Source organism: Rhamphochromis sp. 'chilingali' (genome assembly GCF_963969265.1).
Source record: "Rhamphochromis sp. 'chilingali' genome assembly, chromosome: 15".
Classification (NCBI taxonomy): Eukaryota; Metazoa; Chordata; class Actinopteri; order Cichliformes; family Cichlidae; genus Rhamphochromis; species Rhamphochromis sp. 'chilingali'.
In genome coordinates, this window is record NC_137942.1 from 23,774,141 (window position 1) to 23,788,622 (window position 14,482).

The following is a 14,482-nucleotide window of genomic DNA, read 5'->3' on the forward strand; positions in this document are numbered from 1 at the left end:
AAATTTCACCATCAGATATAAACAGAAATCAAAAATGTTTTGCCACCACAGGTGTAAACGACAAAGTATAACAATACAGGAAATCCTGAGCATCAATACTAACTAAAAAAAAGATTATTAGACAAAGCATCATAAGAAATACCCTAAAGACGATTTTGTATGCCAACTTTCTAACAGTTTAAATGATCAAGAGATAGAAAACAACAGTGATAGAGAGCAGGGCCTTGTAATTTGTCACTGATGGTGTGGAATGCCTTAAAGGAGGAATTCGTAGAGGAGAATTAAAAGTGAAAATTAAAAGTTTAAGAGAATGGAGAGAGAGGAAGAGAGAGAGAGAGAGAGAGAGGCAAAGAGAAGTAGTGGAGTGAGTGATAGGATCAGAGACGGATTAGAGGACAGAGCAAAGTCCCTCGGGTGGGAGGTGTGAGAAAATTAGGTGGAGAAATCGAATGGCTGGAAGGAGGGAGAGCTAGAGTGAGGGAGGGGTGAGAAAGGGTGAGCATAAGAAAAGAAATCTGGCTGGAACGAGGGGTGGAGATTGATCCAAGATTATTAATAGTAATGTTTGATTTGCACGGGTCCAGTCAGGAAAGTGATACAGGCCAACCTAGCGGGATAACATCCCTGTCCCCACACTGAACCCGGAGCCCATTTTTCATCCTAAAATAGTTGGAGAGGACAGGTATAAAACTGAAAGAGCAGAGCCTCTGATCTTTGACTGGACATCCCTCCTGAACCCATCTCGCCCCTCTTCCCGCCTTAAACCCGTCCACCAGCAACAAGGTAAGAGGAAGAATGAGGGAGAGACAAAAAGTTTGCCTGAAAGAAAAAGACAGCGATAAATGAGAGATGAAACGACAAAGGCCAGTGCTTTAAGTGTAACCTGCAGCAGATCACACTTGACAATGATTTTCAGGTACCTTCCTCACAGGGCTGATGAACGCTTACAGCTGGCTTTGCTTTCTAATCAAATGAAGTGATGGATGCAACTAAACAGGAAAAGCAATTTGCCTTCTTTCACTGTCTCCATAGAGTCTGCTTAGATTTAGATAGAGCGACAGGATATCAACAAAGTAATCACTTTCTGATAGTAACGCTTTGCTGCCAGAATTAAAGGACACAGGTTTGCAACACCGCTTACGTGTGAAATCTGTCAAGGTCAAATTTTAATTACCACTTAATGAGATTGAAAGCAGTGTCCTGTCCGTGCTCCATGGTAATGCATCTGTAGCAAAATGCTGATGAAGTACGGGAAATTTCTCTTGAGAATAAATCCATGTGCTTATGATTAAAATGTTGCATATTACTCACATACTAAACTGTGCCATGAATATTAATGAGGAGAACAATACTTTAGTGGTTGCAGTCTTAATTAATGAGGAGACAGAGTTTTTTGGTGCAAACATGACACAGGGACGTGCCCCTCGGGTAAAGCGGTGCAACTTTGGCCATCTTTGCTCGTGGGCCGTCATTAATGGTGTATCTGCTTCACACCAGGACATTCTTATTACGTTGGCATAATTTAAAGTACAGTTTTACTTCAGGTGCCAAATGACATATCTCTTATATACTGGTCTCTAAAAACTTACTGTACAGGAAGAGCAAAAAGATGCATGTCTCCTGCTTGAAATACACAATAACACACCCCATGTATATAAAGCTTCACTTCAGACTAACAGATTCAGCCCATAGCACACTGAAATGTCTAAAAAATTATTTGTATGATCATTGTTATGATTAGATTACAAGTTTTGTTTTCCTTTGACCAGGAACTGAATATTTTCTTGTAAAACAATGCACAGATCCTTCTGCACACACACACACATACGCACATGCAAACCACAAATGCAGCGCTGTTGCTGATGGCAAGCTGTAACTGTGTGGTTAAGCTATCCTCTCCCGTACCTGCCAGCGGATTAGACAGTGGCCAGTGGTGATAACAGCCAGATGATCCCCATGCCTCTGCTGCTCTTATCAAATCCTCTTTTTACTCGCTGCAGTCGCCCGTGGCTACATGCACGCACAAGTGTGTTTGTTTCAGTTACGGAACTGACACCACTGTACCATCTCTTCTCATAAGGAGCGGTATACAATCGATAAGCAGTCTTATGCACTCTAACAGATAGCTCTGGTTGAGGTAATTTTGCAGATCAGTGGCGATTCAGATTAAAAGCTTTCAGGGAGAAAGAAAATCATTGAGGGCTCCCTTTGTTTCAAGAAAGAATAGCCCATTAGAGTGCTTCATTGTCTTCACATTAATGGTGTAGCTAAAGCTGCTGGCACCCTTTAAGGGAACTGAATGACAAATGTTAAATACTGAAATCTTTTGTAGGGATATGAAATGCACTGTATGGTTATAGGCCAAATGAAAAATTGTGGAGTTTTTAATTACAAAATAAACCTCGCTGTTGGCGATCGTAATGAAACCTTAAATCAGCATAAAGCTTGAGGGGTGTTTAAGTCACATAATAACAATAATTCCACTAGAATGTGTTTATTGTTTAATGTTAGATTGCTGTAAAATGCCAGAGAGGCGGAAAGAGAAAAAATGAAGAAGGTTCATTTTCAGTTCACACTGCAGTAATACTGAAGGGGCACCTTGCCTTGGTTTATCTATATAAGTCTAACACACACTGGCACACACATATTACCTCAGCTTTTAACAGAGTTCCTCTCAAACACACACACACACACACACACACACACAAACACACAAACACACACACACACACACACACACACACACACACACACACACACACACACACACACACACACACACACACTCTCTCTCTCTCTCAGATTCACATTCTCAAATGAGCACAAACGGCTCAGGTTTCTTGAAATGCAAGTATATTCTTCCTGCATTCCACCTCTTTACTCGAGTCTGCCTGGCACCTCAGTAACACATTTAAAAACTTTCACACGCACACGCACACGCACACGCACACACACGCAAATATATTCACACATCCATGCAGCTGTTACTGTAAACTGGAGAGTTGGCACTCTTGCACTATAGTTGGGTTTCCCACACCTAGCAAGACCATCAGAGTCATGTGACTTCCCAAGTCTTTCCCCACTTTAAAAGGTTCACAGGCAAGCCTTGTGTAAACCAGAACTGCCTTTGAGATGTTACTTTATCCTCAAGAAATACGAAGCGTTTTCTAAAGTTCGGTCTTTGTAGAATAACTTTCAATTTTTTATTTAGCCAGACAAAAGATGTCATCTAATAATAATCAAACATTTCACCAATTATGAGCTAAATGTGTTACTGTATACACTGTGTACAAATAAATTACTCTGTTAATAAATAGGCAAAATTACAAATGGTTCATTATCTGACATTTTAATAAACTACTAGAAAAGTAATAACAATAAGAAGTAAATAATATACAAAGCAGTCATTGAGTCCACACTTTGAAATACATGAATAAATTCATAAATGCATAATGGACTTTGCTTGTTGTGGACATGGATCATGTTGACTTCTTAATAATTGTGCTACTATGGCTGTTCGTTTTAGATTCATTTCGTGGTATTGAATGAAATCCCCCGACATTAAAGTTTAGAGTTAAAGCAATCTGTCAACTTTTTAAAAAATCTGCTGATTACCTTTCTCACTCATTAGTACATTTGATAAAACAAATATTTAATATGCCCATGAATAAGCTTTAGAGTTGTTGGTATGTGGATTTCTCTTATGCTAAGAACAAATTTCATCCACTTCCTTCCAATCTATTCTGGCTCCAGTATCGTATACTTCAGGCACGCCTGATATTTCAAGTGTTCTCATTTGACTTTGCAAGAAAGTCGAGCAAACTGAATTTATTTATTTTTAAAGAAGTATTTAGAGATGCTCTTCTATAAACAGAATAGTTGATCGACTGTTGCCTTCCTATAAGCTTGGCCATTTTCTCTGACCTCTTTCATTGGCAAGACCTTTTCATTGGATATTTTCTCTTTCCCAGACGGCTTTCTATGAACCCTAGAGATGGTAAGTCTCAAGAGATCGGCAGTTTCTGAAATACTCGGACCACTCCATCTGGCGCCAACAACTATGCCACTCTCCTGACAGACTTTCTGACTAATGGGTCACAATGCGTGAGGGTGAATCATGTATTTTCTGATGTGCTCTCCTCTTGTACTGGATCACCCCAGGGTTGCTGCCTCTCTCTCCTCTTCTGTTCATTCTGTACACGAATGAGTGTCGCAGCAATTTCACGAACAGACACATCCTGAAGTTTGCTGATGACACAGTGATCGTCAGTCTTCTGGTGGGGGACGAGTCAGGCCATGGACAGGTTGTAGATGATTTTGTGGATTAATGTGATGAGTCCTTCCTTTCACTCAATGTGTCAAAAACTAAAGACATGATTATTGATTTTAGGAAGTCCTTTTATAGCTCATCACCCACTATCATTAAAACTGCTGATATTGGGATCGTTGAGAGTTATAAATATCTAGGTGTGGTACTTGACCATAAACTGTGTTTTGAATCTCATGCTGATGCCACTACTAAAAAAGTTCAACAAAGACTGTTCTTTTTAAGGAGAATGAGATCTTTTAATGTCTCATCTGAGATGTTGTCTTTGTTTCATAGAAGTTTTATCGAATCTGTGATGTCTTTTTGTATCGCTGCCTGGTTTGGTAACCTGATGGTGAGGAATAAGAATTGGTTGGGTCTTTTGGTAGAAACTACTAGCAAAATTTCAGGGCGCTGGAAAGATGGACTTTTGGCCATTTACAATAAAAATGTGCTTAGAAAGGCTCATTCTATTGTTCATTGTTCGAACCATCCACTTCACAGTGAGTTTGAGTTGTTGCCTCCTGACCTCTGAGGAAGACCAAAAGACTCCAAGCTTCTTTTATCCCTACTGCATCCTGTCTCCTAAATGGCATATAACCGTTCTGGGATTTTCTATTACTATCATTGTCATTTTATATGATTGTTTTGTTTACTTTTATCCTGTTGCTAAACTAATTTCCCTTTTGGGACAATAAAGATTGAATTTGAATTGAATTATATGATTGGCTGATTAGATCATTGCATCGATGAGAATTAAAATGAATGCCATGTGATCTACTAATCACATAGACATTACCAACATTAAAAATGAAATAAAATGACACCAACGAAGAAAATCTGCACATTTCCTCAAATACCTAATTTATTTAATAGATTATTAAAAGAGATCTGGGATGTTATAGATTAACTTTGGTGTATTTTTACCATCCTCACAAGGTGAACTGTTAGTCTGTTTGTATGCGTGCAGGTGTGTCTGCGTGGTCAAATGTGCTACTGTAACAGGAAATATCACAAAGATGGATTTTTGGATTTTAGCAGTTTTTTGTGTCTTTCAGAGGAAAGGCTTGGTCAGCATGTAAAAGCATCATTCGCATGAATTTACTGGTGTATAGTTGAAACCAAAATGACTCTGAAGATAGGTTTGCTTAACCGTTAAGGGTCATAAAGGTACATAAAGAGCTGCTAAACATTCATTTTATTGTGGCTATTAAACACAGTGATATCTGAGGCATGATGCAGCAAAGAACAGGCGGCATGAGTCATTTGCAACCTGCGGAAATGTATAGGTCATACAGACCGTATTTCCAACAATGAGAAGGATGGAGGGGTGATATTGGCCAGTTCAGTATCATTTGCTGAACAGAGAGAACACAGTGTTGATGACGGTCCAAGGAAAATGATGATGGAGTGTCATTCCTATGACTTTAGCTGAGACAGTTCAACTCCGTCAACTCTCAAAGTTTTCCACCAGAGCATCTGACTAATCTTTGAAGTCAGACTCTTACAAATGTGTTCCATGTTAAAAAATTTAGAAGATGGATTACTATGAAATTAAGCACACTTGTTGATAATTGGTGAATGCATTATGGTTAATTTGTTAGTGTTGCTATGTTTCAGACAACCTCAGAATAGGATATTTTGAAGCCTTAACTAGATTAAAATGAAAGGGCTGAAGATTTCAAGTATATTGTATAAAATAGAAAACGTATTGTCTTAAAAACAAGCTGGTGTTTTTTTTAATCAGACAGCCCTAACAATACTGGATAAAAAACTGAAAGTAATATGAATTAAATTTTCACTTTATTATCACCTGTCACCTGCTGACAAGTTTTTACCCTTGGAAATCATCCCTTCTCCTCCTGTCCTCCACCCTCTTTCTTTCTCCATCTTTGAGAGTGACGATTCATTTTTAAATTTTTAAGATGCTGTTAAGCTGTTTGAAACACGCTACTTAAAAAAAGTAGCTCTGCTTATGCTCCTCCCCCATCTGTATGAGCTAGACGCTGAATAAAAAATCTCTTTATTGTTAACATCTGCTTGCACAAATGAATGACAGGTATTAGAGGATGTGTGTGGACTGTGCTCTGCCATGGGGTGACATTACGTTCTGATTTGCTGATTATCTCCGTGGCATCTGCATCTGAATCAAACTACGTATCAGATATCAGATTTAATTGCTCGTTAACTGAAGGTGTCAGGACACCGTTAGGGATCACGTGTGTTCCAGTGTGGCTGGTATTGCTTTCACCTTGTGAATCGTTCTGTCTGTCTGCGTGTTTTTGTGTTCTCATAGGAGAATATAGTGATTGTGACGCCAATATATACAGGACCTGCTGCAAGGGCACTGTTTTGAGTGTTTTGAAGTGTTTTGCACGTGTACACTTACTGGCTACATCATTAGGTACATCTTGCTAGCAACCGTTTGGACCATTTTTTTTGTCCTTAGAGCTGCCCTAATTCTTGGTGGCATAGATTCAACAAAGTGCTGTAAAACATTCCTCAGAGATTTTGGTCCACATTTATATTCACAGCCAGTTTGGCTTTGTGAGATGGTGTGTTATACTGCTGAAATCAGCCTTCAGAAGATGGGTGGACACCATCACCGCTGACTTGAACCTGACCCTCCTATGCCGGCACAAATCAAGACTCATCAGGCTAAGACATGATTTTCCAGTCCTCTGTTGTCCAATTTTGCTAAGCCCATTCAAATGTCAGCCTCAGTTCCCTGTTCATAGCTGACAGAAAGAGCACTGTGGTGTTTTGCTGCTGTAGACCACATCTGCTTAAGGTTCTTGAGATGTTGTGTGTTTAGTGATGTTCTTCTGTGTATCTTGTCAGTCAATCACTTTTGCCTTTTTTCAGCTCAAAACAGTCTCTCCTTTGATGTCTGGCATCAATAAGGCATTTTCTCTCAGAGAACCAGCACTCACTATGTTTTCTCTATTTCAATCCACATAACTAAGTCTACTTCCTTAGACACAGTTATGTGGCACAATCCCAGTACATCAGCAGTATATCCGTCTGGCACCAACAACCATGCTCAATACTCAAAGTCACTTAAATCACCTTTCTTCACCACTCTGATGCTCAGTTTGAACTCAAGCAGGTCATCTTGACCACATCTGTATGGTTAAATGCACTGAACTGCTGCCACGTGACTGCTGATTAGATATTTGTGCTAATGAGCAGCTGAACAGGTGTCCCTAATGAAATGACTGCTGAGCTTGTGTTTGAAATATGAGGGACCCTGTGCCTTCCCATTTTACACTCTGCTACACAGTCTTTGGCTTCTGATGTATTTGTAACTTCCACTGTGACGCAGCTTTATCTGAGGCACAAAAATGAGAGATTTAGGATGATGTAAACTCCCAGAGATGTCATTGGTACTCTAGGCAAGCATTTTTTGCAACTTTGTGGGACACAAAGTAAAACATATGCTTCCAGTTTATCATTTTTGATTAGTATGGAATAAAACTGGTGAATAACTTAAATAAAATTTATTTGATCTAGTAAATGTCCTCAACTAGTTAGTCTCTGGAAGACAGTTCGGCTGGCTGGTGTCCTCTGCTGACCTTTGGCTTTTTGCTGTGGATTTGAAGTTAGTCTGTCTGGAAAATTCACTGCACATCTATTGTGTGTGGTGTTGTGTGATAGCCTGCACCTGACGTTCTGAAATGCTGTGATTTAATGTTCTAATTTCAATGTAATGTATTATTCACCTGATTTCCAAGACATTTTTCTGGTGAACTGTGAATAGCGCAGAAAGTCGTACATTTGTCCATTCAGGCAAAGGTTCGTGTGGATGTGAGTGAACCAGTACTCATTGATCACACAGCCTACTTAAAATAATGTGTTGCCCACAAAACCCCATTATGGTTCGCCTGCCTGTAAAGTGAAATCGGAGTACTACTTCCTCTAATCCACACATAACTCGCTTCCCCTTAGCACCACTCCTCTCTAGCTTTATAACTTCCTCCTCCACTCTTACAGATTTGTGTTTACCGTCTAATGTATACATCCCATACACGTGTCTTTACACTCTCAACAGAAGGAAAGAGGGCATCAGTCAAAGTCAGCGGGAAAGTGACAACTTCATAAGCAGCGATCAGGTTCAGTCACACACACGCAGTAAAAAGCCAAAGCGCAGTTTAGCGCAGGGTTCACCTTTCATAGCACGAGGCACAAGAAGAAGATTCTCCATCTGGAGTGGGCTGACAAACTGAATTCTCCGGTGATATTTCAAACACAGCAGAGGACTCATATGGTCTGTTAAACCCCTGCTGACTTGGCCTCTCGCCCTGTTTGTGTCCCTACCACCTCAAAGATATGACACAGATAAAATGGAAAACATTTGAAAGGCACACTTGTTTTTGTGTCCATCTGTCATCACTCGTCTCCATCATTCTGGTATTCTCCTTCCATCCTGATTTTTGTTTTAATTTCCGCAGCCCTGGCTCTACATCCTGAAATGCCACAAACAAACCTCCTTCACTTCCCGTATCTCTCAACACCCTACTACAGCAGGATACCTTTCTCCTCTCATTCTCCTCTTTCCCTTTATCACTCCTCTTTTACTGTCACTAATTCATTCTGTCACTCATCACCTCCTTCTCACATGTCCTGATTTCCTGCTCCATTTCTAGAGTGTCACCAGTGTAATACGAGAATGTCTCAGTACTGTCTCTGCTCTCTGGCAACCTTGCTTTTAACCTTGTCCCCTCTCGGGTCTTCTCTTTTGATTCAGTCTCTCTCCCCTGACTTATTTTATCCTCCTCCAACAGCCGAGATGGCAATGAGCAGCATCCTCAACACCGATGACATCAAGAAAGCTCTAGATGCATTTGCAGGTGAGTACCAGCACAGCCGTGACGGGAAAAAGTTAGTCCCAAAAAAAGCTGGAGCCAGAACTTTTGGGGTTTTTTTCCCTTACGTCGTTCTATATCGGTTACACTCAACTTATAAAAAATAATTTTCCACCTTTGGCCTTCATTAACCAGACCAACACAGAATAAGAAACTTCCCTCGACATTGAGAAATTAGTAGTTTAATTGTATTTCACCATGTTCTGACAGTTTGTGAATATTCACACTTACTTACGTCAGGAATTTAATGCCCTTTAAGTGTCCAAAAAAAGCTTTGTCTCTTTTTTAAACATTAGAAGATCCAATCGTATCTAAATCACTCTGTTTTTTGGATTATCAAGTTTTAATAGGCATCAAGAGGAGTTTAAATGAAATCGTCACAGTCCTGATGTGGCTTCTGTGTTTTTCTGTGTGTCCAGTTGCTGACTCTTTTGACCACAAGAAGTTTTTTGAGCTGGTGGGTCTGAAGTCCAAGTCTGCCGACGATGTGAAGAAGGTCTTCACGGTGCTGGATGCGGACAACAGCGGCTTCATAGAGGAGGAAGAACTCAAGTGAGACAAACTAACACATGCACTCAAACACACATGTGTGTGCAAAGAAATCCCCAAAAGAGTAACAATTATCCACACAAAAGCATTCTGTGACACAAATCCAATCTTCTTTGCTTCCTCTCGTAGATTCGTCCTGAAGGGCTTTGCCAAAGATGGCAGGGACCTGACAGACAAAGAAACCAAAGCATTTTTAAAAGCAGCTGACAAGGATGGAGACGGCAAGATTGGAGTCGATGGTAAACGCAACACAAATACATCAAATTATTCTATTATTAAATAAAGGCCCACACATAAAGAACACAAAAACCCAAATGGCAGGTTTTTTTCCCCCCATTTTCATTCATCTATGCATGTGTTTAGTGCTTCATGGATAAAATCATGAAGAAAAAAAACAAGAAAAAGCAATCAGGGCAGATTTTAAGCACAAGTCTGTCAATGTTCATATTTAAGAAAAGTTTTTTCAGTTTTTTGCCCTGAACTTTAGGGTAAAGCACACTACTAAAATTTAGCCTTGCTCCTTGAAATTGGCCATAGCAGTGTGGTTGTGATCGCATCCATAAACAGAAGCTACTGTATATCACCTCTGCTGCAGCAGGCACGTTATATGGCCTAAGACAATTATCCTGAATCTTGAACTCATCTGGACACTTTTACATCCACTACTAAAACTGAATTAAGAGATATCTATGTCCTAGAAGACCTAGTGAACTCCCTCACACCCATACAAGAAATCCACTTGGCCATACGTTTCTTCTGCTGTCAATCTGCATTTTTTTTTCAATGTGTAATTATATCTGTTCATTTCAAAAACCGGTGGGCGATGTAGCCACTGAAAGTGACACCCTAACCACAACAGTCAACTAAAGATAAAGGGCATGTGGTACAAAAGGGTTGGATGAACATCTTTGTCCTTAGAGTGGCAAGGATGTACAGTTAAACCCTGATACAGAACTGATAGATATGATTTTTGTCTTCTTAATATAGTAAACATATGATTATGCAAAAGCTGAGACCCACAGTAGATGCAGAATTCATACAAATGTCTGTCTACCGGTGGGTCCGCCTATAGGAATCATCAGCCCACTCACTGAAAACTCAGATCCACACTTACACAGCTATTTTTTAAAATTAGGATTTTTCAAAAAAATCTCTGTCCACATGGAAACGTTGGGGGAAAAAAAACATGCTAAAGCAACAGATGGTGATGAAGCAATATTGTGGTGTGCAGCCTGATGTCAAAAAAGGCGACAAAGGTTCCCATCTTTGATGTTGCAAGATAAAAATCAGGTTGTGAAAACATTCACCCTGGAAGGTGTTTACTCTATAGCTTGGTTTTCAGTTATCTAAATTGCAGTTTCTGTGTGGATGACAGTCCAAAACACATGAAAAAACTATGTGAATCAAAAAGCCGTGTATGTGTAGACAGGGCCTTTAAAAACGAAAAAAATCATAGTCACTTTTTTACTTATCTTACTCATTTTTTAGTTCTTGTTCTTTTCTAAAGGCCCGAGTTGTCCCTACAAAAAACCCCGAATTCTGTAATTGTAATGTGTTTGATTAAATACAGAAAGTATTTAAGAAAAGTAACATTTATTTTCTTTTGTAAGCTCAAGAAAATTCAACTGCCCACCCAGAGATAACAGCGTGACATGATTTTTAAAGGCATGCATGTGATAACTTGTTTGATGCAGATAAGTCTCAAAACCTTATTCTGATATTGACAGGGTATAAACATTGTGCATAAAATAAACCCGCCTGCACGTGCTTCTCAACAGCGTTTCGATGTTTTGCTGTTTTCGCACTCTCCTAACAGGTTGTGTTTTTTTCCTTCTTTCAGAATTTGCTGCCCTTGTGAAAGAATAATTCTTCTGCTCCCACTGCAATGAAGGATCACATGGCAACCAACACCACATCCTGGCAATCCCCCCACCTCCCCCTCCTCCTCCACCTCCGCCAGCACCTACACCTCTCCTTCCCACCAGGCTGAAGCCGATCCCCACTCCGATCACTCCTCTCCTCTTCACCTCCCACCTGCAGTTTTCACGAAACACAATGCTGCACTGAAGTAGGCTGTGCTGTGCAACCTCCTCACGTCCCGAGTTTCCCCTTTAGCCGTATTCACCCTATTTATTTAATCCGTTTTATACAAACTGTTCTTGTTTCTGTTTATGTATAGATTAAAAAAACATGCCTGCAGGAGTTAAACTTACATTGTAAAGCATAAAGTAGATATATAAAGATAACAGAGATTATAAAAGAAAGACCCTCATTTCCTTCTCTACTTCTGACTTTGCATCCTTTCCTAGCTTTCAATTTCCATGAACCAGTTCTTCCTCTCTCTTCCCTTCTTTGTTTATCTTTTTTTCTCTTCTTCTCTCTACTCATGTCTGGCTCAGTGCCCCTTACTGCATTCGCTCCCCTCTGTCCTCTCCCACACCATCAACCTATCTATCTAGCTATCCATCCATCCCTTTCTCCTCTGGTAATGAGCTGTTGTAAAACACACCAAAAGAAGAAAGAAGTCAAGCTGTGAAAGAACAAAATAAAGTGGAAAAAAGAAAAGCCTTGAGAAGGCTGACTCACTAAGTCGCTTCTGTTAATTCCTTCCTTTGATGTGACTCTTATCTGATTTTACACTTTCAATCTTGTTGTCCTTCTTTCTTTCTCCCTTCCTCTATTCTGTCACTTTTTCCTTTATCAAGCAGATCAGCTGAAAAAAAAAACCCCTAATGTTGTATGAGACGGTGTACTTTCAAAAACAAAACTGCTGTGTCTAAGGGGGTTAAAATGATCACACAGTATCTTTTTTTTTTTATATTTCTTAATATATAATCTGTGGCATAAACAAAACCTCGGCGGAGTGGAGGTTTAAAAGGCCATATCTCCCATTTACTCAAAAGTGCAATACTAGTTTGAGAACCATGCTGTCGAGCCATTAGCACAGTTGGATTCATGCCGAGGTTCAATTTGGGTTAAGTATCCCCAGCGGAGGACCCAAACAGGCAACACAGGAATCTTTATCTTCTTTAGTAGAACATTTTACTGCCTGAGCAAATAAACACAGATCTGAAGCTCGAAGGATATCACTTTATTTAGCAGGCATGAGACTATTGAGCTCAGTGCTGCTGAGACAACCTCAATGCTTGTTCCAACAGACAGTTACGATAAGTTTGAGGAAGACAAAACCCGAGGAATTATAGAAAGAAGTATGTGGGAATGACATCCTCTATCACAGGATGAAGTTACCATGATAACTTTGTTTCCTGAGATCTTTTGATGAGTTCTCAAACTCTAAATTGCCTAACAATCCTTTACCATACTGTGGTACCTAGGATTCCTAATAAACTACCACATGAATTCAATTCAATTCAATTTTATCTATATAGCGCCAAATCACAAGAACAGTCACCTCAGAGTGCTTTATATTGTAAGGTAGACCCTACAATAATACATATAGAGAAAAACCCAACAATCATATGACCCCCTATGAACAAGCACTTCGGCAACAGTGGGAAGGAAAAACTCCCTTTTAACAGGAAGAAACCTCCAGCAGAACCAGGCTGAGGGACGGGCGGACATCTGCTGCGAGCGGTTGAGGTGAGAGAAGGAAGACAGGACAAAGACATGCTGTGGATGAGAGACAGAGATGAAACAACCATCATAGTAAAATGTCTTTGCAACTAATCAAAACATTGTATGTTAGTCAAATAAAGGCACCTGATAAAATAAGCATTATTAGGGTGTGTGAAACCAGTGATATTCTTATACGTATGTAAAAGGAGACCTCAGTTTAAGTATGGGCCCCAGGGATAATAAAGGCTGAATACATGTCATTCAGATTGCTTCTACATTATGAACCAATTACAAAAATTGGTTCACAATTAACTATAAACAACACACACTAGCACAGAATCACAGAAAATGATTTGACATTTAATTTAATGTAATTTGAAATTTAAAAAATCTGAATGTTTTTCGTAGTTAAGAGTACTGTACTATTTAGTGTGCCAGAAAGAAATTTAAATGTGTGTTATCACACACTATGTCAAAGATGCTAGGGTATTATAAAATACTGCATTTGCAGCATGAAAAACATCATTGCTTTTCTGATCCACAATCCTGTGAGCCAGCTATACACTCTGCATCAAGTTTAAGGTGCAATTTATAAAGTACAATACTGTGCAAAACTCTTGAGCTACACCTCATTTCTTTATATTTTTCTAGGAAAATATGACATAGGTGCAGAAATTTCTTGAAACATTTACAAACATGCATGGTAAAATATTAAATAAGGCAAAAAAAAGAGTTTGTAAAATTCTGAAGAGCTTGAAAGACCACCTTTATTCTTTGACACAACTACGGATGGGTACCGGTAATGGCACCGGTTCTGACATAAATGGTAGTAACCAGACCAAAAAGCACATTTCGGTGCTTTTTTTCCCCTGAGATGTCATACACGTTGGATTCTAGCCAATCATTTTACCTTTTCAAGGATAGTAGGCGGGCCCAGGTACGTTCTTTTAGAGCAGAGCTACAGATTAAAAATGCCCAAGGCGAAGCGGTCAAAATCTTGCTGTACTTCACAGCAAAAGATGCAAACTCAGCAGCCTGCCACAAGTGCTTTAAGGTGATACTGTGCAAAGGAGGTAACACCTCGAATCTAATGAAACACCTGGCGACGCATAGCGTTGTTTTAAAAGCCGAGAAATGCACCGTATTTGATAGCTTGTTGCAAGACCTCACACGAGCACATCTACTG

General features: G+C 39.6%; 1 protein-coding gene across 2 annotated transcripts in view; it reads left to right on the forward strand.

Annotated features, from left to right (window-relative positions):
- The window catches only part of pvalb6 (parvalbumin 6), a 63,026-nt gene extending 50,249 nt beyond the window's left edge, over positions 1–12,777 (forward strand). For both annotated transcript variants that reach the window (XM_080905292.1, XM_080905291.1), the window contains exons 2-5: positions 9,091–9,156; positions 9,591–9,723; positions 9,850–9,959; positions 11,561–12,777. In XM_080905292.1, coding sequence (XP_080761418.1) covers positions 9,096–9,156; positions 9,591–9,723; positions 9,850–9,959; positions 11,561–11,586 — 330 coding nt within the window. In that variant the 5' untranslated portion in view covers positions 9,091–9,095 and the 3' untranslated portion in view covers positions 11,587–12,777. The remainder of the gene's footprint in view (positions 1–9,090; positions 9,157–9,590; positions 9,724–9,849; positions 9,960–11,560) is intronic.
- Positions 12,778–14,482: the final 1,705 nt, after the last annotated feature.